Source organism: Triticum urartu, chromosome 6A (assembly GCF_056163025.1).
Source record: "Triticum urartu cultivar PI428250 chromosome 6A, HENAU_Tu73, whole genome shotgun sequence".
Taxonomy (NCBI): Eukaryota; Viridiplantae; Streptophyta; class Magnoliopsida; order Poales; family Poaceae; genus Triticum; species Triticum urartu.
Genome location: NC_141878.1, coordinates 411,243,798 through 411,271,442, shown reverse-complemented (window position 1 = coordinate 411,271,442; position 27,645 = coordinate 411,243,798). Strand labels below are relative to the sequence as shown.

The window sequence follows — 27,645 nt, the reverse complement described above, 5'->3', positions numbered from 1 at the left end:
ATGAAGGTGCCGGTCAGCTCGGACTTTTGAGGTCCATTTAGACGTCTGTCTAGGTCGAAAAAACGTGACCGGTCAATGACCGGATGGCCCGCCCGAACGTATAAGGAGGGTTTAAGAGATCCGGCTATAGATGCTCTTAGTCGTGTAGTGAACGAGATCAAGCTTAAATTTAAGGCAAGGAAAACCCGGTAAAATGTATAAAACGGTTAATTCAGAGTCGTCTTTACACGTCCATGGCTCTGGAACGAAAAAGAGACGATATCTCGCGAGCAGCGCCGATACGAACCAAAGCGAGGGGCACTATGGCCGTCCCTATCCGCTGGGCTGACGTGGCAGCTTTGGGGCCACCGGGTGCTGGTCAGGGCCTTGACCGCCTGGGCCTGGGAGCGATCCCGTGCGGCGACGGCCCGTGTGGCGCTTGAGCCGTAGGCGCAGGCGCAGGACACGTGCGGAAGGCGACGACGGGGTCATCGTCCCCTCCCCTCCGATCGGGACGAGAGAGGCCTCTGGCGCGTCTGCGTTTGCCCGGCTGGACGGTGGCGACTGCGACGGTCCGGTCGGCACCGCAGTCCCTCCCCTGGTCGTACGCCCTCTCCCCCGAACTTGTGGGGCGCCAGTGCTCGGCCGACGCGTGCCCGGTCCCGGCGCAAGGACCTGATCCCTTGCGTTTTCATGGGGGAAAGGGTCGGATCGTGTGCTGCGCTCAAGATTTATTTTGAATACCGCGACGTGTGAGGTACTCCCTCCGAACTAATGCGTTTTTTCAAGACTGCCTTTGATTATTGATAAGATTAATAATACATAAGATTTATAGTGTGAAAATTATATTAATGAAAGCTTCTTTGACGTAAGAATTTGATGATAGGACTGTGCTAACCACCAGCAACAGATCCGGACGACCTTCGATCGATCCTCCTGTTCGTCTCGCTGCGTCGTTCTAGCTTGCATGCATGCATCTTCATCTTATTTTTTTTCTGTGCGTGTCCACTCCACTAGCAGTTAATTAGAGTTGTTAATCATATACATGCAGAAAAAACAAAAATGATGATGTCATCAAAGATTCTTCCCAATGCGAAAATTCAAAATATTTTGTAGCACAAACCTTCGCTCCGATTAAAAAACTGTTTTCACGTAAAAGATTCGTAGCGACGAGATCTTCGAAACTAGATCCCATGTTGATATGTTTTAACGATTTTTTTTAGGGTCAGAAGTTACCACGTGTTCTACACAATTTATCATATCTATGGTGTCTAAGTTATCATGTTGTTTACACAGAAATTACCAGGGCATGAAAAAGTTTCTCCAACCTTCTATTCACAAGCACATGCGTGCATGCATTAGAAGAAATTTTTCATGTCATCCTAGTTCTCCTTGTTCAAAACTTCAAAATGTTTTATAGCTTAAATCGTCGGTCCAATCAAAAAGTCGATTTCACATAAAGTATCTATCACGGTGAGACCTTCGAAACTAGATATCATGTTGATATGTTTTGACAGACTTTTTTCATGCAAATAGTTATCAGGCCCGGGCTAAGTAAGTTATCAGATCTGATGTGTCTATTATCATGCTATTTACACATGAGTAACCGTGGTACATTTTCAACAGCTATTTTTTTGGACAACGCGGTGTTTGTGCGTGAGTTACCATGCCCGCGGTCCGTATATTACCATATTATTTACGCATAAGTTATCAAGGTTATGTTTTCAAACAATTGCCTCCCCCCGCCATCAAAGTTATCACGGGTGTTTGCACATGATTTATCAAGTTTACGGTGCGTATATTATCATGGTATTTATATGGAAGTTATAAGGAGGGGTTATGTTTTCAAACAACTTCATCCCCTCCCAACACCCCGGACCGTAAGTTAATGTGGTATTTATGCGTAAGTTATCACATATACGGTGCATACTGTACCATGCTATTTGACAGAAGTTGTCGGTGATGTTTTTAAACACCTCCTCCCCCGGGTCAAAGTTATCACGGTATTTGCGCATGAGTTATCAGGTTTATGTTGTATAAATTATCATGCTAATTACGTAGAAGTTATCGGGTGATGTCTTCAACTTTTTCTCCCTGTCAAAGTTATCATGATGTTTGCGCATGAGTTATCATGTCTGTGGTATGTAAAATATCATGCTATTTACGCATAAGCTATCAGGGGTGTATTATACCATATGTAGCCTGATACCTACAAAAATTAACCATGTTGATAACTATAGTACATCTAGCCCGATAACTGCATAGTAAGCATGTTGATAACTATAGTAGATATTGCCCGATAACTATAGTAGATCTTGCCCGGTAACTACAAAATAACCATGTTGATAACTATAGTACATCTAGGCCGATAACTACATAGTAACCATGTTGGTAACTATAGTACATCTAGCCCGGTAACTACATAATAACCATGTTGTGGGATGGTGCATCTTGTCCATTCTTCAAAAGTTAGATGCGGGAGGACGGACGTTGGAGATTCCTAATCTACTCAATCCCTCTCAAATCAAGTGCACACTAAAGTATCGTTTTCAGAAATCAGATCATTGATTGAACATTTTTTTTCTCGATCTAAGATTATTTCCTATGAATCCTCGTCATCGCGTGTTTACGTAAAGATAAATACAAATAAGAAAGAAATAGGGGGACGAGAGAGTGATGGAGATTCCTCAAAGAAAAGAGAAAAAGAAAACATCGTGGAATGGTCAAAAGAGTGCAACGTGCTTCCTTTTACACAACAATTAGTCTAATTGAGCTGGCTAGTAAGTGTTTCACGTAAGCTGCTTGCTGTGGGTTCGAATCCTATATTGAGAATCAATTTTCTTGACTAAAAAATCCCTGTAAATAGGGTCTACCGATAGATCTAGCGCACAGAAAAAATCATGATGGATCCAATCCAGAGAGAAAATCACGGACATCAACGTTTCAGGAAGTCTTTCCACTAAATGCGCCATCACATTAGCAACTTCTTCAGATTTTAAATCTCAAAAAAGATCCACTACGCATTAAATTAAGAGATTTCGCAGTTCTAACAACTACGATGTCCGGGTGAGATGGTTAGTGCAGTGACGTGCCTACAGGACGTCGGGGGTTCGATTCTCGTCCACGCCCCTTTCTTTCCTCGCTCCCTTTCTTTTTCTTGCTTCGAAGCTGTTGTTAACTGTCGTTCGATTCGGAATGAACGAGATCCAGATCGTTCGGATCTGATGCAAACTGTCAGTCGGCAGAAATTTAGCATTCTCGTTGATGATATGCTTTGTGTAACTTGCATGTCATATATTATTGCTCTAACACTTGATCAAAGTTAGTCTCGAAAAACACATTAGGTCCTATATAGATGGAAGGAGGGAGTAGTACTATCTAACGATTAAACCGCAGTGGCCTCCCGGGTTCACACGAGCTGGTTTGGTTTGATTCCAAAAAAGCGCTGCTACATGGATGACACATTCTGAACGATTTGCAGATGATGCAAGGCATCCAGCCATCCATGTGTAGTCCAAACATGAATCCTTTGGTCGTCCACACTTGGTAATTTTTTATGTTTTAGCCCTCTTCTGAAACTTATTCGAGATCTGATCCTACTCCCTTGGTTTTTTTACTCCGCATATAAGATTTGGTTAAAGTCAAACTACACAAAGTTTGACCAAATTTATATAAAAAATATGAGCATCTACAATATTAAAACTATATAGTATGAAAATACAATTTTATGATGCATCTGATAATATTGATTTCATATTGTCAATGTTTATATTTTTTAATATAAAGTTAGTCAAACTTTACAAAATTCGACTTTGAACAAACCTTATATGCAGACTAAAAAGAAACGGAGGGAGTAATTTAAAAAAAATTCAAGATCTGAGTCTTTTGTCCATGGCGGTAGGGTGTAACAACCTGCTTCCGCCAAACAGATTGGCGGTAGTATGTACAACCCTACCGCTAAGATGCTTGGCGGTAGGCATGGGCATGCACTGTGTTCAATACTTAGGAGGATTTTACGGTAGGGCATGCAACCCTATCGGCAGGGACCTTGGCGGTAGGCTGTTATACCTTTTTTTAGAACAAAGATGCCAGGGGCATCCGGCTTTAAATTAATAAAGCCCTCAACATAGGCAGCGTAGCACAACCACATACCCCACACTTTGCAACAAACCAAAAGCGAAAAAGTCCAGGAGAGCAAACTAAACCGGAGACAGAAATAAGTACGATACAGGGCGCGACCGGCCTAGCGAAACGAGCACGCAGGCTCGGCTGAAAGTAGAACCAAAAGGGGGCTGCCCATCCCTATGAGCCAGCAGACAGCACGGACGACGGGGCGCGGGACTCGACGTAGACAGAGCGGAGGCGGTTAATCGCATGACGATGAAGATCAGAGTCCTGTTGCCTTCCCAGCGGTGTCCATTGCTGCAAGAACACGATGCATTTGAAGATAACGTCAGCAGGGTGCGAGGGAAAAACTGTTGGGTTTCGTAGTAATTTCAAAAAAATTCCTACGCACACGCAAGATCATGTGATGCATAGCAATGAGGGGGAGAGTGCTGTCTACGTACCCAACGCAGACCGACTGCGGAAGCGCTGACACGACGTAGAGGAAGTAGTCGTACATCTTCACGATCCAACCGATCAAGCACCGAAACTACGGCACCTCCGAGTTCGAGCACACGTTCAGCTCGATGACGATCCCCGGACTCCGATCCAGCAAAGTGTCGGGGAAGAGTTCCGTCAGCACGACGGCGTGGTGACGATCTTGATGATCTACAGCAGCAGGGCTTCGCCTAAACTCCGCTACAGTATTATCGAGGAATATGGTGGCAGGGGGCACCACACACGGCTAAGGAATAGATCACGTGGATCAACTTGTGTGTTCTAGGGTGCCTCTACCTCAGTATATAAAGGAGCCAAGGGGGGAGGGGGGCGCCGGCCAGGGAGAGAGGCGCAGGAGGAGTCCTACTCCTTCCGGGAGTAGGACTCCCCCCCCCCCCAATCCTATTCCAACTAGGATTCCCAAGGGGGGAAAGAGAGAGAGGGGGGCCGGCCACCTTCTCCTAGTCCTAATAGGACTAGGGGAGGGGGAAGTGGCGCAGCCACCTTGGGCTGCCCCTTTCTCCTTTCCACTAAGGCCCATGAAGGCCCATATGGCTCCCGGGGGGTTTCGGTAACCTCCCGGTAACCCGGTAAAATCCCGATTTCATCCGGAACACTTCCGATGTCCAAACATAGGCTTCCAATATATCAATCTTTACGTCTCGACCATTTCGAGACTCCTCGTCATGTCCGTGATCACATCCGGGACTCCGAACAACCTTCGGTACATCAAAATGCATAAACTCATAATGTAACTGTCATCGTAACCTTAAGCGTGCGGACCCTACGGGTTCGAGAACAATGTAGACATGACCGAGACACGTCTCCGGTCAATAACCAATAGCGGGACCTGGATGCCCATATTGGCTCCTACATATTCTACGAAGATCTTTATCGGTCAGACCGCATAACAACATACGTTGTTCCCTTTGTCATCGGTATGTTACTTGCCCGAGATTCGATCGTCGGTATCCAATACCTAGTTCAATCTCGTTACCGGCAAGTCTCTTTACTCGTTCCGTAATACATCATCTCACAACTAACATATTAGTTGCAGTGCTTGCAAGGCTTATGTGATGTGCATTACCGAGAGGGCCCAGAGATACGTCTCCGACAATCGGAGTGACATCCTAATCTCGAAATACGCCAACCCAACATCTACCTTTGGAGACACCTGTAATGCTCCTTTATAATCACTCAGTTACGTTGTGACGTTTGGTAGCACCCAAAGTGTTCCTCCGGCAAACGGGAGTTGCATAATCTCAACATGTATAAGTCATGAAGAAAGCAGTAGCAACATACTAAACGATCAGGTGCTAAGCTAATGGAATGGGTCATGTCAATCAGATCATTCAACTAATGATGTGACCTCGTTAATCAAATAACAACTCATTGTTCATGGTTAGGAAACATAACCATCTTTGATTAACGAGCTAGTCAAGTAGAGGCATACTAGTGACACTTTGTTTGTCTATGTATTCACGCATGTATTATGTTTCCGGTTAATACAATTCTAGCATGAATAATAAACATTTATCATGATTATAAGGAAATATATAATAACTTTATTATTGCCTCTAGGGCATATTTCCTTCAGTCTCCCACTTGCACTAGAGTCAATAATCTAGATTACACTGTAATGATTCTAACACCCATGGAGCCTTGGTGCTGATCATGTCTTGCTCGTGGAAGAGGCTTAGTCAACGGGTCTGCAACATTCAGATCCGTATGTATCTTGCAAATCTCTATGTCTCCCACCTGGACTAGATCCCGGATGGAATTGAAGCGTCTCTTGATGTGTTTGGTCCTTTTGTGAAATCTGGATTCCTTTGCCAAGGCAATTGCACCAGTATTGTCACAAAAGATTTTCATTGGACCCGATGCACTAGGTATGACACCTAGATCGGATATGAACTCCTTCATCCATACTCCTTCGTTCGCTGCTTCCGAAGCAGCTATGTACTCCGCTTCACATGTAGATCCCGCTACGACGCTTTGTTTAGAACTGCACCAACTGACAGCTCCACCGTTTAATGTAAACACGTATCCGGTTTGCGATTTAGAATCGTCCGGATCAGTGTCAAAGCTTGCATCAACGTAACCTTTTACGGTGAGCTCTTTGTCACCTCCATATACGAGAAACATATCCTTAGTCCTTTTCAGGTATCTAAGGATGTTCTTGACCGCTGTCCAGTGATCCACTCCTGGATTACTTTGGTACCTCCCTGCTAAACTTATAGCAAGGCACACATCAGGTCTGGTACACAGCATTGCATACATGATAGATCCTATGGCTGATGCATAGGGAATATCTTTCATATTCTCTCTATCTTCTGCAGTGGTCGGGCATTGAGTCTTACTCAACTTCACACCTTGTAACACAGGCAAGAACCCTTTCTTTGCTTGATCCATTTTGAACTTCTTCAAAATTTTGTCAAGGTATGTGCTTTGTGAAAGTCCAATTAAGCGTCTTGATCTATCTCTATAGATCTTAATGCCTAATATGTAAGCAGCTTCACCGAGGTCTTTCATTGAAAAACTTTTATTCAAGTATCCCTTTATGCTATCCAGAAATTCTATATCATTTCCAATCAGCAATATGTCATCCACATATAATATCAGAAATGCTACAGAGCTCCCACTCACTTTCTTGTAAATACAGGCTTCTCCGAAAGTCTGTATAAAACCAAATGCTTTGATCACACTATCAAAACGTTTATTCCAACTCCGAGAGGCTTGCACCAGTCCATAAATGGATCGCTGGAGCTTGCACACTTTGTTAGCTCCCTTTAGATCGATAAAACCTTCCGGTTGCATCATATACAACTCTTCTTCCAGAAATCCATTCAGGAATGCAGTTTTGACATCCATCTGCCAAATTTCATAATCATAAAATGCGGCTATCGCTAACATGATTCGGACGGACTTAAGCATCGCTACGGGTGAGAAGGTCTCATCGTAGTCAATCCCTTGAACTTGCCGAAAACCTTTTGCGACAAGTTGAGCTTTGTAGACAGTAACATTACCATCAGCGTCAGTCTTCTTCTTAAAGATCCATTTATTCTCAATTGCTTGCCGATCATCGGGCAAGTCAACCAAAGTCCATACTTTGTTCTCATATATGGATCCCATCTCAGATTTCATGGCTTCAAGCCACTTTGCGGAATCTGGGCTCACCATCGCTTCTTCATAGTTCGTAGGTTCATCATGATCTAGTATCATGACTTCCAGAACAGGATTACCGTACCACTCTGGCGCGGATCTTACTCTGGTTGATCTACGAGGTTCAGTAGTATCTTGATCTGAAGTTTCATGATCATTATCATTGGCTTCCTCACTAACTGGTGTAGGTGTCACTGAAACAGTTTTCTATGATGAACTACTTTCCAGTAAGGGAGCAGGTACAGTTACCTCGTTAAGTTCTACTTTCCTCCCACTCACTTCTTTCGAGAGAAACTCCTTCTCTAGAAAGGATCCATTCTTAGCAACGAATGTCTTGCCTTCGGATTTGCGATAGAAGGTGTACCCAACAGTTTCCTTTGGGTATCCTATGAAGACACATTTCTCCGATTTGGGTTCGAGCTTATCAGGTTGAAGTTTTTTCACATAAGCATCGCAGCCCCAAACTTTAAGAAACGACAACTTTGGTTTCTTGCCAAACCACAGTTCATAAGGCGTCGTCTCAACGGATTTTGATGGTGCCCTATTTAACGTGAATGCAGCCGTCTCTAGAGCATAACCCCAAAACGATAGCGGTAAATCAGTAAGAGACATCATAGATCGCACCATATCTAGTAAAGTACGATTACGACGTTCGGACACACCATTACGCTGTGGTGTTCCGGGTGGCGTGAGTTGCGAAACTATTCCACAGTTTTTCAAATGTACACCAAACTCGTAACTCAAATATTCTCCACCACGATTAGATCGTAGAAACTTTATTTTCTTGTTACGATGATTTTCAACTTCACTCTGAAATTCTTTGAACTTTTCAAATGTTTCAGATTTATGTTTCATTAAGTAGATATACCCATATCTGCTTAAATGATCTGTGAAGGTGAGAAAATAACGATATCCGCCACGAGCCTCAATATTCATCGGACCACACACATCGGTATGTATGATTTCCAACAAATCTATTGCTCTCTCCATAGTACCGGAGAACGGTGTTTTAGTCATCTTGCCCATGAGGCACGGTTCGCAAGTACCAAGTGATTCATAATCAAGTGGTTCCAAAAGTCCATCAGTATGGAGTTTCTTCATGCGCTTTATACCGATATGACCTAAACGACAGTGCCACAAATAAGTTGCACTTTCATTATCAACTCTGCATCTTTTGGCTTCAACATTATGAATATGTGTATTACTACTATCGAGATTCAATAAGAATAGACCACTCTTCAAGGGTGCATGACCATAAAAGATATTACTCATATAAATAGAACAACCATTATTCTCTGATTTAAATGAATAACCGTCTCGCATTAAACAAGATCCAGATATAATGTTCATGCTCAACGCTGGCACCAAATAACAATTATTTAGGTCTAATATTAATCCCGAAGGTAGATGTAGAGGTAGCGTGCCGACCGTGATCACATCGACTTTGGAACCGTTTCCCACGCGCATCGTCACCTCGTCCTTTGCCAGTGCCCGCTTATTCCGTAGTCCCTGTTTCGAGTTGCAAATATTAGCAACAGAACCAGTATCAAATACCCAGGTGCTACTGCGAGCTCTAGTAAGGTACACATCAATAACATGTATATCACATATACCTTTTTTCACCTTGCCATCCTTCTTATCCGCCAAATACTTGGGGCAGTTCCGCTTCCAGTGACCAGTCTGCTTGCAGTAGAAGCACTCAGTTTCAGGCTTAGGTCCAGACTTGGGTTTCTTCTCTTGAGTAGCAACTTGCTTGCCGTTTTTTTTGAAGTTCCCCTTCTTCTTCCCTTTGCCCTTTTTCTTGAAACTAGTGGTCTTGTTAACCATCAACACTTGATGCTCCTTCTTGATTTCTACCTCCGCAGCTTTCAGCATTGCGAAGAGCTCGGGAATAGTCTTGTTCATCCCTTGCATATTATAGTTCATCACGAAGCTCTTGTAGCTTGGTGGCAGTGATTGGAGAATTCTGTCAATGACGCAATCATCCGGAAGATTAACTCCCAATTGAATCAAGTGATTATTATACCCAGACATTTTGAGTATATGCTCACTGACAGAACTGTTCTCCTCCATCTTGCAGCTATAGAACTTATTGGAGACTTCATATCTCTCAATCCGGGCATTTGCTTGAAATATTAACTTCAACTCCTGGAACATCTCATATGCTCCATGACGTTCAAAACGTCGTTGAAGTCCCGATTCTAAGCCGTAAAGCATGGCGCACTGAACTATCGAGTAGTCATCAGCTTTGCTCTGCCAGATGTTCATAACATCTGGTGTTGCTCCAGCAGCAGGCCTGGCACCCAGCGGTGCTTCCAGGACGTAATTCTTCTGAGCAGCAATGAGGATAATCCTCAAGTTACGGACCCAGTCCGTGTAATTGCTACCATCATCTTTCAACTTTGCTTTCTCAAGGAACGCATTAAAATTCAACGGAACAACAGCACGAGCCATCTATCTACAATCAACATAAACAAGCAAGATACTATTAGGTACTAAGTTCATGATAAATTTAAGTTCAATTAATCATATTACTTAAGAACTCCCACTTAGATAGACATCCCTCTAATCTTCTAAGTGATTACGTGATCCAAATCAACTAATCCATGACCGATCATCACGTGAGATGGAGTAGTTTTCAATGGTGAACATCGTTTATGTTGATCATATCTACTATATGATTCACGCTCGACCTTTCGGTCTCCGTGTTCCGAGGCCATATCTGCATATGCTAGGCTCGTCAAGTTTAACCTGAGTATTCTGCTTGTGCAAAACTGGCTTGCACCCGTTGTAGATGGACGTAGAGCTTATCACACCCGATCATCACGTGGTGTCTGGGCACGACGAACTTTGGCAACGGTGCATACTCAGGGAGAACACTTCTTGATAATTTAGTGAGAGATCATCTTATAATGCTACCGTCAATCAAAGCAAGATAAGATGCATAAAAAGATAAACATCACATGCAATCAATATAAGTGATATGATATGGCCATCATCATCTTGTGCTTGTGATCTCCATCTCCGAAGCACCGTCATGATCACCATCGTCACCGGCGCGACACCTTGATCTCCATCGTAGCATCGTTGTCGTCTCGCCAATCTTATGCTTCCACGACTATCACTACCGTTTAGTAATAAAGTAAAGCATTACATCGCGATTGCATTGCATACAATAAAGCGACAACCATATGGTTCCTGCCAGTTGCCGATAACTCGGTTACAAAACATGATCATCTCATACAGTAGAATTCAGCATCATGCCTTGACCATATCACATCACAACATGCCCTGCAAAAACAAGTTAGACGTCCTCTACTTTGTTGTTGCATGTTTTACGTGGCTGCTACGGGCTTAAGTAAGAACCAATCTCACCTACACATCAAAACCACAACGATAGTTTGTCAAATAGACTCCGTTTTAACCTTCGCAAGGACCGGGCGTAGCCATACTCGGTTCAACTAAAGTTGTAGAGACAGTCGCCCGCAAGCCACCTATGTGCAAAGCACGTCGGGGGAACCGGTCTCGCGTAAGCGTACGCGTAATGTTGGTCCGGGTCGTCTCGTCCAACAATGCCGCCGAACCAAAGTATGACATGCTGGTAGGCAGTATGACTTGTATCGTCCACAACTCACTTGTGTTCTACTCGTGCATATAACATCAACATAAATAACCTAGGCTCGGATGCCACTGTTGGGTTTCGTAGTAATTTCGAAAATTTTCCTACGCACACGCAAGATCATGTGATGCATAGCAATGAGGGGGAGAGTGCTGTCTACGTACCCAACGCAGACCAACTGCGGAAGCGCTGACACGACGTAGAGGAAGTAGTCGTACATCTTCACGATCCAACCGATCAAGCACCGAAACTACGGCACCTCCGAGTTTGAGCACACGTTCAGCTCGATGACGATCCCCGGACTCCGATCCAGTAAAGTGTCGGGGAAGAGTTCCGTCAGCACGACGGCATGGTGATGATCTTGATGATCTACAGCAGCAGGGCTTCGCCTAAACTCCGCTACAGTATTATCGAGGAATATGGTGGCAGGGGGCACCGCACACGGCTAAGGAATAGATCACGTGGATCAACTTGTGTGTTCTAGGGTGCCTCTACCTCAGTATATAAAGGAGCCAAGGGGGAGGGGGGCGCCGGCCAGGGAGAGAGGCGCAGGAGGAGTCCTACTCCTTCCGGGAGTAGGACTCCCCCCCCCCCAATCCTATTCCAACTAGGATTCCCAAGGGGGGAAAGAGAGAGAGGGGGGCCAGCCACCTTCTCCTAGTCCTAATAGGACTAGGGGAGGGGGAAGTGGCGCAGCCACCTTGGGCTGCCCCTTTCTCCTTTCCACTAAGGCCCACTATGGCCCATTAAGCCCCCGGGGGGTTCCGGTAACCCCTCGGTACTCCGGTAAAATCCTGATTTCACCCGGAACACTTTCGATATCCAAATATGGGCTTCCAATATATCAATCTTCACGTCTCAACCATTTCGAGACTCCTCGTCATGTCCGTGATCACATCCGGGACTCCGAACAACCTTCGGTACATCAAAACTCATAAACTCATAATATAACCATCATCGAAACTTTAAGCGTGCGGACCCTACGGGTTCGAGAACTATGTAGTCATGACCGAGACACGTCTCCAGTCAATAACCAATAGCGGAACCTGGATGCTCATATTGGCTCCCACATATTCTACAAAGATGTTTATCGGTCAGACGCATAACAACATACGTTGTTCCCTTTGTCATCGGTATGTTACTTGCCCGAGATTCGATCGTCGGTATCCAATACCTAGTTCAATCTCGTTACCGGCAAGTCTCTTTACTCGTTCCGTAATACATCATCTCACAACTAACATATTAGTTGCAGTGCTTGCAAGGCTTATGTGATGTGCATTACCGAGAGGGCCCAGAGATACCTCTCCGACAATCGGAGTGACAAATCCTAATCTCGAAATACGCCAACCCAACATCTACCTTTGGAGACACCTGTAATGCTCCATTATAATCACTCAGTTACGTTGTGACGTTTGGTAGCACCCAAAGTGTTCCTCCGGCAAACGGGAGTTGCATAATCTCATAGTCATAGGAACATGTATAAGTCATGAAGAAAGCAGTAGCAACATACTAAACGATCAGGTGCTAAGCTAATGGAATGGGTCATGTCAATCAGATCATTCAACTAATGATGTGACCTCGTTAATCAAATAACAACTCATTGTTCATGGTTAGGAAACATAACCATCTTTGATTAACGAGCTAGTCAAGTAGAGGCATACTAGTGACACTTTGTTTGTCTATGTATTCACACATGTATTATGTTTCCGGTTAATACAATTCTAGCATGAATAATAAACATTTATCATGATTATAAGGAAATATATAATAACTTTATTATTGCCTCTAGGGCATATTTCCTTCAAAAACACCCTCAATGGTAAGTTTGTTACGAATATGCCAGATAGCCCATAACATGGCCGCCGCACACGTCCACATGACCCGTTGCGACGGGCCATGAAGCGAAGACAAGGAAGACACCAGCGCGGCACGGGAGCGGGGGTCCCAATCCACCCCCGCGGCGTCGCGGACCACACTCCAAGCGAAACGCGACAGAGGGCACCGGAAGAAGGCGTGATCCGCATCTTCCGGCACCCCACACAAAGCGCAAGGGCCAGAGGCGGGGCCATTGCGCTTGGCAAGGTTGATCGAGGTAGGAAGGCGGTCTTGGCAAAGTTGCCATAAAAAGACTTTGATCTTTAGAGGGATTTTAGCCTTCCATAGCCCCATGGCAGCCGAAGGAACCTGGCCGCGGGTAAGCTCTCTGTATAAGGACTTGACAGAAAATTTGCCAGAGCAAGAAAGCCTCCAAGAGACCGTGTCCGCGGAGTCAGACAGGGGAACATCCGCAATCAGCGCCCGAAGGCGATCCCACTCCGCCATCTCCGGCCCCGTTAGTTCTCTCCGAAAATTGATGTAGGGTGGAGATGAGCTAAGGGCTAAAGCAACCAATTGGTTGGGCTCAACAGCAATGGAGTAGAGTTGGCGAATTCGGACCAAAGGGGTTGTTGGCCAATCCAAAGGTCAAGCCAAAACCGCGTGGAGCGTCCGTTGTTAACCCCGAACTTCGCACTCTTGGCGAAGAAGGGTTTAAGGGCTTGAATGGAGTTCCAGAAGGGGGACCCACGAGGGGTCGCCTCAAAGAAACTCCCATTCGGGAAGTATTTCGCACGGAGAAGGTCGATCCAGAGGCCAGTCTCACCCTGAGACATCTTCCAGATCCATTTGCACATGAGTGCAATGTTCATCAGCTTGGAGTTGATGATCCCAAGGCCCCCCTGGGCTTTAGGTCTGCAAACGGCCTGCCATTTAACCATATGGTATTTCCGTTTAGGACCCGCTCCTTCCCAAAAGAAGCGGGACCGCGGGGTATCCAACTTAATGTGTACCCCGTCCGCCAACATGAACAAACCCATGGCAAACATAGGTAAGGATGAGAGGCTGGAGTTGGTTAAGATAAGTCTAGCCCCTGAAGACATAAATCTCCCTCTCCACGGACACACCCTATCCGCTACCTTGGAGGTGAGAGGTTCCCAATCAGCGATCGAACACTTCTTCGCCGCGATCGGGAGGCCGAGGTATGTGAACGGAAATTGGCCAAGTTTGCAATTGAGCAAGTTGGCAACCCGCTGGCTCTCAGCCATGTCCATCCCTATGGACATTACTTCACATTTGTGAAAGTTGATTTTTAGCCTCGACATGAGTTCGAAACACAGCAGAATGGCTTTGACCGTTGCAATACTGTGAGTGTCGGGCTCGAAAAGGAGGAGTGTGTCGTCCGCGTATTGCAGGTGAGACACCCCCCCCCCGGGGATCAGGTTGCCCACCACTCCCCTGATGTGGTCAGCCGTACGGGTTTTGTCTAGCATGGCGCCCAAGGCGTCGGCCACAAAATTAAACAGCAACGGCGAGGCTGGGTCCCCTTGCCGCAGCCCACGCTTGTTGCGAAAGAAGTTCCCTACTTCTCCGTTCACTGCAATCGCCGTTTGGCCTCCCGAGACCAATTGCATCATACGGTGAACCCAAACCGACGAGAATCCTCGGTCCAGGAGAACCTGTCGGAGAAACTCCCAGTTCACACGGTCGTAGGCCTTTTCGAAGTCCAGTTTCAGTAGGATCGCGGGCTGGCGAGCACGTTTAAGGGAGTGCACAATCTCATTTAAGGCCAGTGGCCCTTCCAAGATGTTGCGCCCCCGAATAAAGGCTGATTGGTTCCTACTAATAATACGGTGAGCTACCGGAGTCAGGCGGGTCGAGCAAGCTTTCGCACAAATTTTAAACGGGACATTAATCAACGCAATAGGACGAAAGAGCCTAATATGATCCGCGCCCGGAACTTTGGGGATCAGAGAGAGAACCCCAAAGTTTAGGCGAGAGATATCTACCATTCCCCGCATAAAACCATTGCAAACGTAAAAAAATAGGCCCTTTGAGCACTTGCCAGAACCGTTTGAACATCGCCACCGGCCACCCATCCGGCCCGGGAGCGGTGTCTGATTTCATGCCCAGCGTCGCCTTGTCAATCTCTTCCGGGGTGAAGGCCAGACCCAGGCCCTCATTTTCCGCATCCGTGACCCGCAACGCAGGGTCCCACACGTCCGCCCTAAGCCGGGCACGGGATTCCTCCCTGGAACCCATGAGATGGATGTAAAAATCGTAAATGTGCCGTACGATATCCTGTTGCCGCAAAATGAGCCCCTGCTCAGATTGCAGGCGCAGGATTGCACATTTGCGACGACGGCCATTTGCATAGGCGTGAAAATACTTGGTATTCGCGTCACCCTTGAGCGTCCACTTGATTCCTCCACGTCTACGCCAGTACTCCTCCTCAGCCCGGAGGAGGGACTCAACCTGGGCCTCAAGCGCGTAGCGCTGGGCCCATTCTTGCTCCGAGAAGGTCTGCACGTCCGCCACAGCGTCCATCTGAGCAAGGTCTGCAATCAAACGCGAGCGAAGCAACTTATCGTCGCGCCCCTGGTTATCCCCCCACCCTTTAAGGGCCGCACGCAGGCCCGCGCCTGCAGCAATCCAGAACTCCATCGGCCTGCGTACGCGCCCGATCCGGGCGACGCAATTCTCCCAATTCGATAGGAAGATTTGCTCAAAGTCCGGAGACTCTAACCACGCGGTTTCAAAGAAGAAACGAGGGCTGCGTTTTAGCCTTTCCTCCCCCAGGAGAGAATGAGGGGGACGTGGTCCGACCCTATCCTCGTTTCGGCGTGCAAGGAGCAAAGAGGAAACAGCGCCTCCCACTCCGGGGACATAAAAACCCTGTCCAAAACCGACCGCACCGGTGTAAGTTGTTTGTTGGTCCAGGTATAGCGTGCCCCCACGCGAGCCACTTCCCTAAGGGCCATAGCTGCAATTGCACTATTAAACATGGACACCCTTGTCCAATTAATAATACCATTGTTTTTATCCGCTCCCGAACGGATTAAGTTGAAATCCCCTCCCACAAGCAGAGGAAGATTTCGCGTGCCCAAAGACGCAACCTTTGCCTGGAGTTCTCCCAAGAACTCGAGCGAGCGCGAGTGATCGGCCGGGCCGTAAACCACAATCACCTCCCACTCACGGAGAGTTGCACGGTGGCACACGTGGGCCGACAAAAAGAAGCGGCCAGCATCCCATGCCACCACCTCCAGGCAAACTAGGTTGATGCCTAGCAACATGCCTCCCGAGTGCCCGACCGCCGGCACCCAACGCCAAACAAAACGCTCCAGCGGGTCAACAGTTAGCAGGTCCCGATGATTGAAATTGGTCTTGATGGTTTCCTGCAAGCCAACTACGTCGATCGCCTCGTTTCGAATGAACTCTTTTAGCTGGGTCCGCCTCCCAGCGTGGCCGAAGCCTCGGATATTCCAAAATATGTAACGCATTAGATAATGCGATTGCGGAGGCGGATACCGTGAGCGGTCACCGCTTTGGCCACGCGCCGTGTCTTGGCAAGACGACGGTTGGAGGGGGACGACGCAGCCCCTGCTGCTCTGTCCTCCTGATCGGGCCGCGCAATAGTCACCAGGGAAGCCCCTGCTTCTTCTGCGACTAGCGCAACGCGGGCCAACGCTGCCTGGGCGAGCGCGGCCTGCGCGATTTCCTTAGCGCGGATAAGAGAAAGAACTTCGCGCGCTTCCCCCTCGTCAGACATCCTAACACCACTATCCGCTAAGATACCCCCCAAGCACTCATCAGAATAATCGTCGAAGATCGTAAAGAGGGGCACGGGATTACCTTCAGTTTCCAGGTTCTTCTGGGCCTGCAGGAGTTGGGCGCGTTGGAGGGCAGGCAGTTTGCCCTTGGCACCCTTCGGGCGGGAGCTCGCCCGCTCCTGCGTCGCCGTGGACGTCACCACCGCCTTGGAGTGCTTGGCCGTAGAAACGGGCGCCACCTTTGCCACCTCCACTCGAAGCGCATCAGAAGCGGGAGGAGAGATGACCGACGGAGAACCACCCACCGGACCCCCTGGAGAGGCCAGCGCCATCACCACCGGCCGCTGCGGGGCAGGCGTGCTCCCACAGCCCGAGGGTGGGCTTGCCAGCGCCACGAAGGGAGTCTTGCGGCCCGCCGGCTTCTTGTGGAGCCGCGTCCCACCGACCCCGAGGCCTGACGGCGCCTTGGGAGAGCGCTCCGCGGTAGCCCGAGGCTCATCCACCACCGTAGCCACCGGGGAGATGAGCATCGAGCGGCCCTCCGAAGCGCAGGACAAGTTGGAGCCGTACTGGTTGAAGCCCAACTCGTTGCTGCCCACCACCACCTGCCGTTCCTCCTGGTCCATCGCCGCGCCCGCCGCCGGCGGCGCGTCCTGGGGGTCCTTGTCCTTGAGCCCAAGCTTGTCCCAAGTGGCGGTGTCGATGGAGTCATCCCCCATGCTCGTGTCGAGGTCTCTGTCCTTGTCGTTCGGACCCTTGTCCATGTTGGCTGGTGGCGGGGGAGGGGGAGCCGCGCCCTGCAACTCGCCCTCCTCGGCCTCCAGGCGAAAGGTGAACCCCTCGCTGTTGAACCAAACTTGAACGTAGCCCTTGAGCTTGGCCGGCGCGCGACACGCGAAGCGCATCCGTACCGGGCCGAGCCCCGGCAGCGACGCTGGATCCACCTCCATGGGCCGCCCAATCATCACCGTCCCGACCATAAGGCGGTCCACACGGCGGTGCTTGGGTGGCACGCCCCACAACTTGACCCACACATCCAGCATAATCTCGGCCTTGGGTTCCTCCTGGCACTGTTCCTTGATGTCTGCCATGATGTCGTTGAGGGAGAGGTAGAGCTTTCCGCTGCGGGTCGCCATCCGTAGCATGGCCTTGTTGGGAAAGACGACCGAGAACTGGTCGACGTCGATGGCCGACACCTGCCAATCCCACTCCCCTTCGAAGAGGTGAGGGAGCTCCGCCTCCAAGATGGGGATCGACAGCGTGCCCGGCGCCGCCGAGATGATCGCCGCGTCCGCCACCAACGGGGCCCGGACCTCCTCGCCCTCCGTCTCCACGAAAGGGAGGCAGAAGAAGCCCTCGCCTGGAATGGCGTTGCCCATGATCTGCAGCATCAGGGGCCGACCCCGCGTGGGGCAGTATGCCGACGCGTGCCCTTCCTCGTGGCAGACGACGCACAGGGGCTTGTATTGGCACGTGTTTTGGTAGTGCCCCACCCTGCCACACTTGAAGCACTCCGGCCCATCGGCCTCCTCCACTGGGATCGGGGCGTCAGCCGAGCCCTTCGAAGCCACCGGCCCAGCCACCAGCTGCAGCGGCGCCGTACCCCCCTTGTGCTTCTGCTTCTTGGCCAACGGGTCTTCACTCCGCTCGCCGCCCGGAAGGGGCTGAGACTCCTTCCTCTTGAGCTCTTTCTTCTGCTCCAGCCCCCGGCGCCGGTATTCCTCCTTCTTCTTCTTTTTGCGCTCGCGCTTCTCTTGATGCTTCCGCTCCTGCTCCGCAATCCACCATGGAGGCGGCGGCCCCCAGCCCCCGTCTTCCACGGCCTTCGCCGACGCCTTGGAGAGTGCCTTCGCCCGAAGCTCTTGCTCGCGCTGTCGATCCGCCGCCAGAATCGGGGGTGACATGGGAGGCTTGTCGCTGCGACGGGAGCCCATCTTCACCACAGCGGCGAACGAGCAAGAAAGAGGTGGGGGAGGGGCAGAGCGGATAAGGCTACGAGCAAGGTGCCCGAAACGCCGCACCTGAGAGTGGGAGGCAGGAAACCCTAGCGTCAAATCTAGGGTTCCTTTTGGCACCCACAGCCACCTATTAATAGGAGCGGGCGCCCGCGCGGCCACCTCCACGTTGGGCCCGGGCCGCTGCACAGGCTCGCGACAGGTCGTCGGGCCAGGCTGGACAGGCCCAAGCACGGAGGGGAGCCCCTGCACCCCCCCACTCGAAGAAGCGGGCTGAGCCGCCAATGGGCCCCCCGGCCCAATTCCTGGGAGGCTGGGCCACGCCTCCTGGCCCAGCGGGGAAACGGGCCCGTCCGTCCTCTCCCCGGAAACCCTAGCCACAATCCGTGGTTCCCCGACCCGGGCGGCCACGCCGTCGCCGCCGCCGACCCCTGTCAGCTCCGACGAACTCGCCGAGGCCAGAGGAGGCCCCGCCGGCGCCACCTCGCAGCGGCCCACCGCCGCCAGAGTGCACGAACGACCCTCATGGCCCGCATCCACCCCCCGCGGCGGACGCCAGATCCGCGGCGCCAGGCGGCGACCTCCATGCCCACCAGGAGCGAAGGCACGCCGGCGTCCGGCCACGAAGGAGCCCCCAAGCTCCTCCGCACGGGCGACAAAGTCACCCACCGAGCACCCCGCCCGGGGCCTCGGCGAACCACCACCACCATCACTTACCTCGCTACTTACCTCCTCGTCGTCGGAGTCGGAGTCGACCCCCTCCAGGGCCCAGAACCTGCTGCCGGAGAGGGGCGGGGCGAGGAGCCGCGCCCCCGCCGGCGCGTTCCGCCGCGCGCACCCCTGGGCAAGGCGCACCACCGTCCAGCCATCTGCCTCCGCCGCGGGGCCGCTAGCAACGTCGCCCGCGGAATCCCCCCCCCCCCCCCCCCCCGAATCGCCCCCCGAGTCGCCTCCCCTCATCCGGTTCACCGCCCCTATGACCCACCGTCGTTGTTGCTGCCTCGTCTCCTCTGCCGGCTAAACCGCCACCGGAGGTGTCTGGCCGAGTCACTGGCCGCGGCCGCTGTTATACCTTTTCACCATGGGCCCTGGCGGTTGGTCAGATCTTGAAATTTTTTTAAACTAAGATCAGCGAATAGGTTTGAGAAAATGGTCAAAACATGAAATTTAGCCTCCACAGTTCGGCCGGTATCTGTCGTCTGTACAGTAATTTCGATTCCAAAATCTGGAAGCAAGAGCGTTATTAGCAGGCCTGAACTCTCTCTGTCTAGCATATACAAAGGGCCTATAGTTGTCGAAACTGATTGTACTTTCCTAGCACAACAGCTAGCCCCTGGATGTGAGAACCGATCTGTCTGCTTCCATGTAATCATCCATCAGCGAGATCAAAGTCTGCTCTCAAATCCTTCGCCGCTGCAAAAGTTCAGCATGTTAAAGGAAATCAGAACAAGCTGGCTCACATGCTTGCCGAAGAGCTAGATCAAGCGACGATGTTTTCCGGATTGCTGATGTCCCCGTGGAGCTACAAAACACTTTGTACTCTGAATACCCCCTTGCTCTTTGAGTAATTTATTTACTCCTTTCCTCAAAAAAAAAAAGACTGACTCATCATTATGTTCGCAAATACTAATTTTTTTGTCATTCTCTATGAAGATTGTCAATTATTGGCAAGTATCAGCGGCCTCGCCGAACATGGGAACAACTCGTGTAACACAGCTCTTCGATAAATCGCAGTGTCGACGGTCATGTAGCTTGAAATTAGTCGCGTCGTGGACAACCATTTAGCACTACAAAATAATCTTGTAATACTTGAAATCTCTCCCAAACTAGAAATATGTATGTCATTGAAAATAGTTGAATTTTCGTTGCACCAATAGATAAACTTTTTTTGAGGGAATAGATAAACTTTCTTGAATTCGCAAAAGAAAAAAGATAAACTTTCTTGGGTGGTTGAGATTGTCCCAGATGCGCATGACATTTGAAGCATGACCATCGTTGAGTGGAGCGAATAATTACCTTCTAGTGGATGACAATAATAGCTCCACTTGTAACATAGGAGGTGAGAGGGTGACGCACTTTCTCTCTCACGCGCGCTTTCAAACTCTTCCACATACGCACTTTAATCATCTTTATGATTACTAATAATTGAACCTCAACCTATTTATGGTTTGATATCTAACTCACTCCAAAACGACTAGCAATCACTTTTGCAAACCTATTCTCCTACTCCCGTCTTTGCACTTCCGATGTTTCTTCTATGGACATGTGGCACCGGATATTCGGACGAGGTCGGTTGTCCGGCGGCTGATGGATGTCGGACGTCTGGGCGCTGTAGAGTCCCTTGGATGTAGCTGTTCTGTAGGCTGAACTTCCAGGTGGCGGACGTCCGGTATGGACCGGTCGTCCGATGGCTGTGACTTGCAGTCAACCCTTCCTCTTGTTCCTTGCGCTTGGTGTCCTCGCCGTAAGTGCCTATGATCAGGGTGACAAATATCTGGCGGTTCAGTTAAAAATCTAACATGCGAAATCGTTTAACCTTTACCACCACGACAGAATTGGTTTCACTTTTGTGTGTGCCGCAGGACTTACTGCCGCCGCAAGATCAGGATCAGCGCTTCCTAATTGGGGGCAAGGACTTCTCCAACCCATCTGAAGCCGACACTGACAACAACGCATGACGGATCTGAAGCTCACACGTCCCCAACAAAGTCAAGATCTTCGCCTGGCTACTCTTCCACGACAGGCTCAACATAAGTGTCAACCCCGTCAACAAGCATATCATCACCGACTCAAACTGCCCACGCTGCTAGTCGCCCGCTGAGGACGCCGCTAGCCTCTTCATCAACTGCCCATAAGCTGACCGCATCTGGTAGCGACTGGGCATCACGCCTATCTCCGCCTCCATCGACGACCTGACGACCTCTGGGACGCTTCGCTTCCTCAAGGTGCGCCCCACGCGTATGGTCGTTTATGCTGCTCACTATCCTTTGAAAGATTTGTGAAGCCAAGAATGACAAGGCCTTCAGAGCCTCGCCCTCAACTACCTCCGCTGGACTAATCACGCGTATGCTCGTTTGGTCTCGCCGGCTCTTTGTGTTCGATGACAAGGATGCCATCTCCTCCTGGCGGTCTTTCCTCTCTGCACGTTGTAATATGTCACCGTAATTCCGCTCCATAGCTTGTTGTGAGGCCAACTCCACCGCGACCCCAAACGGACGTTCGTTTTGTCCGGATTCTGTCCGTTTGGGTAGGGCGATGGGGTCATGTCCAGGCGTGTCCTGGGATGCGGTGGCCGTGCGCCCAGCGCACGGCCCCATCCCTTTGCCTCATCCTGTCCGTCAGGGCCAAAAATGCCTATATTTTCATCAAAACTAGTTTTACAACCCAAATATTTGTTTGAAAATTATAATAGTTTTACAACCAAATCGAAATTGTCTTGACTGAACATAAAATGGACCAATACATCTATTGGTTGCCAATGTGATCCCAGACGTGCTCAGCCAAGTCATTTTGAAGATTCAAATGAGTGTGCCAATCACGCATCTCACGGTGGAATTGGGCAAACTGTTCAAATGTGGCCGGGTCTTGGTGCAGGGGCTCAATATTTTCACTTTGATAATCAAATCCTTGGTCGAAAATACTCTCATCACGCTCGTCCTCGGCGATCATGGTGTGCATGATCACACAAGCAGTCATCACCTCCCAAAGCTTCCTTTCATCCCATGACAGTGCAGGGTTTCAAACGATACCCCACCGAGATTGAAGCACACCAAAAGCACGTTCCACATCCTTTCTAACACTCTCTTGCATTTGGGCAAATCTCTTTCTCTTCTCACCTTGGGGTTTCGAGATTGTTTCCACAAAAGTTGACCACTGAGGATATATACCATCTGCTAGATAGTATCCTTTGTTGTACTGGTGGCCGTTGATCTCAAAGTTGACAGGTGGGGAGTGGCCTTCTGCAAGCCTCGCGAAGACTGGAGAACGCTGCAGCACGTTGATATCATTGTGAGAACCTTCCATGCCGAAGAAAGAATGCCATATCCAAAGATCCTGCGATGCCACCGCTTCTAATATGACAGTGCACCCGTTGACATGCCCCTTGTACCGGCCCTGCCAAGCAAATGGACAGTTCTTTCACTCACAGTGCATACAATCTATGCTGCCAAGCATGTCTGGAAAGCCTCTAGCTGCATTGGTCGCCAACAATCTCTCTGTATCAGCGGCAGTTGGCTGCCTCAAGTACTCTGGGCCAAACACCTCGATCACAGCCTGATAAAACTTGTACATTTACATCAGACATGTTGTCTCACTCATACGCACATACTCATCCACCAGATCGCCTGGAATTCCATATGCAAGCATGCGGATGGCTGCGGTGCATTTCTAGTAAGAGGAGAATCCAAGCTTACCAAGGGCATCCGTCTTGCACTCGAAGTATGGGTCATGAGCAACCACTCCCTCTCGGATACGATTGAACACATGCCTTGCCATTCGAAAACGGCGATGGAATTTAACCGGCTTGAAGAGCGGGGTGTTGGCAAAGTAATCGGCATAGAGCAGTGTTGGAAATATGCCCTAGAGGCAATAATAAAATGGTTATTATTATATTTATTTGTTCATGATAATTTTCTATTATTCATGCTATAATTGTGTTATCCGGAAATCGTAATACATGTGTGAATACATAGACCACAACACGTCCCTAGTGAGCCTCTAGTTGACTAGCTCGTTGATTAAAAGATAGTCATGGTTTCCTGACTATGGACATTGGATGTCATTGATAACGGTATCACATCATTAGGAGAATGATGTGATGGACAAGACCCAATCCTAAGCATAGCTCAAAGATCGTGTAGTTCGTTTGCTGTAGCTTTTCCGAATGTCAAGTATCATTTCCTTAGACCATGAGATTGTGCAACTCCCGGATACCGTAGGAGTGCTTTGGGTGTGCCAAACGTCACAACGTAACTGGGTGACTATAAAGGTACACTACAGGTATCTCCGAAAGTGTCTGTTGTGTTGGCACGAATCGAGACTGGGATTTGTCACTCCGTATGACGGAGAGGTATCTCTGGGCCCACTCGATAATGCATCATCATAATGAGCTCAATGTGACCAAGTGGTTGATCACAGGATCATGCATTACGGCACGAGTAAAGTGACTTGCCGGTAACGAGATTGAACGAGGTATTGGGATACCGACGATCGAGTCTCGGGCAAGTAACGTACTGATTGACAAAGGGAATTGTATACGGATTGATTGAATCCTCGACATCGTGGTTCATCCGATGAGATCATCGTGGAGCATGTGGGAGCCAACATGGGTATCCAGATCCCGCTGTTGGTTATTGACCGGAGAGTCGTCTCGGTCATGTCTGCATGTCTCCCGAACCCGTAGGGTCTACACACTTAAGGTTCGGTGACGCTAGGGTTGTAGAGATATTAGTATGCAGTAACACGAAAGTTGTTCGGAGTCCCGTATGAGATCCCGGACATCACGAGGAGTTCCGGAATGGTCCGGAGGTAAGGATTTATATATAGGAAGTCTAGTTTCGGCCATCGGAAAGGCTCCGGGGGTCGCCGGTATTGTACCAGGACCACCGGAAGGGTCCCGGGGGTCCACCGGGTGGGGCCACCTATCCCGGAGGGCCCCATGGGCTGAATTGGGAGGGGAACCAGCCCCTAGTGGGCTGGTGCGCCCCCCTTGGGCCTCTCCTGCGCCTAGGGTTGGGAAACCCTAGGGGTGGGGGCGCCCCCCACTTGGCTTGGGGGGAAGCCACCCCTTGGCCGCCGCCCCCTTGGAGATCCATCTCCCTAGGGCCGCCCCCCCCCAAGGCCCCTATATAAAGAAAGGGGAAGGGAGGGCAGCCGGACCTTTGCTCTTGGCGCCTCCCTCTCCCTCCGTAACACCTCTCCTCCCCGCTTCCGCTTGGCGAAGCCCTGCCGGGATCCTGCTGCATCCACCATCACGCCGTCGTGCTGCTGGATCTTCATCAACCTTTCCTTCCCCCTTGCTGGATCAAGTTGGAGGAGACGTCTTCCCAACCGTACGTGTGTTGAACGCGGAGGTGCCGTCCGTTCGGCACTTGGTCATCGGTGATTTGGATCACGTCGAGTACGACTCCATCAACCCCGTTCTCTTGAACGCTTCCGCGCGCGATCTACAAGGGTATGTAGATGCACTCCTTTCTCCCTCGTTGTCAGATGACTCCATAGATTCATCTTGGTGATGCGTAGAAAATTTTAAAATTCTGCTACGTAACCCAGCAGTGGCATCATGAGCTAGGTCTATGCGTAGTTTCTATGCACGAGTAGAACACAAAGTAGTTGTGGGCGTCGATATTGTCAATTATCTTGCCGTTACTAGTCTTATCTTGATTCGGCGGCATTGTGGGATGAAGCGGCCCGGACCGACCTTACACGTACGCTTACGTGAGACTGGTTCCACCGACTGACATGCACTAGTTGCATAAGGTGGTTGGCGGGTGTCTGTCTCTCCCACTTTAGTCGGATCGGATTCGATGAACAGGGTCCTTATGAAGGGTGAATAGAAATTGGCAATTCATGTTGTGGTTTTGGCGTAGGTAAGAAACGCTCTTGCTAGAATCCTATAGCAGTCACGTAAAAACTTGCAACAACAATTAGAAGACGTCTAACTTGTTTTTGCAGCAAGTGTTTTGTGATGTGATATGGCCAAAGGATGTGATGAATGATATATGTGATGTATGAGATGATCATGTTCTTGTAATAGGAATCACGACTTGCATGTCGATGAGTATGACAACCGGCAGGAGCCATAGGAGTTGTCTTAATTTATTTGTGACCTGCGTGTCAACATATAACGTCATGTAATTACTTTACTTCATTGCTAAACCGTTAGCCATAGTAGTAGAAGTAATAGATGACGAGACAACTTCAAGAAGACACGATGATGGAGATCATGGTGTCATGCCGGTGACAACGATGATCATGGAGCCCCGAAGATGGAGATCAAAAGGAGCAAATGATATTGGCCATATCATGTCACTATTTGATTGCATGTGATGTTTATCATGTTTTACATCTTATTTTCTTAGAACGACGGTAGCTTAAATAAGATGATCCCTCGTAATAATTTCAAGAAAGTGTCCTCCCTAACTGTGCACCGTTGCGAAGGTTCGTTGTTTCGAAGCACCACGTGATGATCGGGTGTGATAGATTCTAACGTTCGAATACAACGGGTGTAAGCCAGATTTACACACGCAATACACTTAGGTTGACTTGATGAGCCTAACATGTACAGACATGGCCTCGGAACACAGAAGACCGAAAGGTCGAGCATGAGTCGTATAGAAGATACGATCAACATGAAGATGCTCACCGATGTTGACTAGTCCGTCTCACGTGATGATCGGACACGGCCTAGTTAACTCGGATCATGTTACACTTAGATGACTGGAGGGATGTCTATCTGAGTGGGAGTTCATTGAGTAATTTGATTAGATGAACTTAATTATCATGAACTTAGTTTAAAATCTTTACAATATGTCTTGTAGATCAAATGGCCCACGTTGTCCTCAACTTCAACGCGTTCCTAGAGAAAACCAAGCTGAAAGATGATGGCAGCAACTATACGGACTGGGTCCAGAACCTGAGGATCATCCTCATAGCTGCCAAGAAAGATTATGTCCTAGAAGCACCGCTAGGTAACGCACCTGTCCCAGAGAACCAAGACATTATGAACGCTTGGCAGTCACGTGCTGATGATTACTCCCTCGTTCAGTGCGGCATGCTTTACAGCTTAGAACCGGGGCTCCAAAAGCGTTTTGAGAGACACAGAGCATACGAGATGTTCGAAGAGCTGAAAATGGTTTTCCAAGCTCATGCCCGGGTCGAGAGATATGAAGTCTCCGACAAGTTCTTCAGCTGTAAGATAGAGGAAAATAGTTCTGTCAGTGAGCACATACTCAAAATGTCTGGGTTGCATAACCGCTTGACTCAGCTGGGAGTTAATCTCCCGGATGACGCGGTAATTGACAGAATCCTTCAGTCGCTTCCACCGAGCTACAAGAGCTTTGTGATGAACTTCAATATGCAGGGGATGGAAAAAACCATTCCTGAAGTATATTCAATGCTGAAATCAGCAGAGGTGGAAATCAAAAAGGAACATCAAGTGTTGATGGTGAATAAAACCACTAAGTTCAAGAAAGGCAAGGGTAAGAAGAACTTCAAGAAGGACGGCAAGGGAGTTGCCGCGCCCGGTAAGCAAGCTGCCAGAAAGAAGCCAAAGAATGGGCCCAAGCTTGAGACTGAGTGTTTTTATTGCAAGGGAAGTGGTCACTGGAAGCGGAACTGCCCCAAATACTTAGCGGACAAGAAGGCCGGCAACACTAAAGGTATATGTGATATACATGTAATTGATGTGTACCTTACCAGTACTCGTAGTAGCTCCTGGGTATTTGATACCGGTGCGGTTGCTCACATTTGTAACTCAAAGCAGGAGCTGCGAAATAAGCAGAGACTGGCGAAGGACGAAGTGACGATATGCGTCAGGAATGGTTCCAAGGTCGATGTGATCGCCGTTGGCACGCTACCTCTACATTTACCTACGGGATTAGTTTTAAACCTCAATAATTGTTATTTAGTGCCAGCTTTGAGCATGAACATTGTATCAGGATCTCGTTTAATTCGAGATGGCTACTCATTTAAATCCGAGAATAATGGTTGTTCTATTTATATGAGAGATATGTTTTATGGTCAT

General features: G+C 49.1%; 2 protein-coding genes across 4 annotated transcripts; one reads left to right on the top strand and one right to left on the bottom strand.

Annotated features, from left to right (window-relative positions):
* The first annotated feature begins 184 nt into the window (after positions 1–184).
* On the top strand, positions 185–27,645 carry LOC147965465 (uncharacterized). Of its 3 annotated transcripts, XM_087526790.1 has the most exons (4): positions 185–736; positions 21,485–21,847; positions 26,441–27,280; positions 27,385–27,645. In XM_087526790.1, the coding sequence occupies exons 3-4, from the start codon at positions 26,446–26,448 to the stop codon at positions 27,396–27,398; spliced, it is 849 nt and encodes a 282-aa protein (XP_087382916.1). In that variant the 5' UTR covers positions 185–736; positions 21,485–21,847; positions 26,441–26,445; the 3' UTR covers positions 27,399–27,645. The 3 variants fall into 3 exon arrangements, 2 of the variants coding, with proteins under 2 accessions (XP_087382916.1, XP_087382917.1); XM_087526791.1 differs by lacking the exon at positions 21,485–21,847; XR_015607456.1 differs by lacking the exons at positions 21,485–21,847; positions 26,441–27,280; positions 27,385–27,645 and adding an exon at positions 866–1,461.
* On the bottom strand, positions 4,282–15,841 carry LOC147965466 (uncharacterized). The gene is made up of 2 exons (XM_087530471.1): positions 15,239–15,841; positions 4,282–4,401 (listed from the first exon to the last, which is right to left on the bottom strand). Exons 1-2 carry the CDS (start codon positions 15,839–15,841, stop codon positions 4,282–4,284), a joined length of 723 nt encoding a protein of 240 aa, XP_087386597.1.

What these genes read in the sequence shown, in the direction of transcription:
- LOC147965466 (XM_087530471.1), bottom strand. Translation starts at nt 15,841, where the DNA reads ATGGAGTTCTGGATTGCTGCAGGCGCGGGCCTGCGTGCGGCCCTTAAA. An exon ending in TGTTCAAACGGTTCTGGCAA is followed by an intron (nt 4,402 to 15,238) that starts GTGCTCAAAGGG and finishes GTGTTCTTGCAG; the next exon opens with CAATGGACACCGCTGGGAAG.
- LOC147965465 (XM_087526791.1), top strand. Translation starts at nt 26,446, where the DNA reads ATGGCCCACGTTGTCCTCAACTTCAACGCGTTCCTAGAGAAAACCAAG.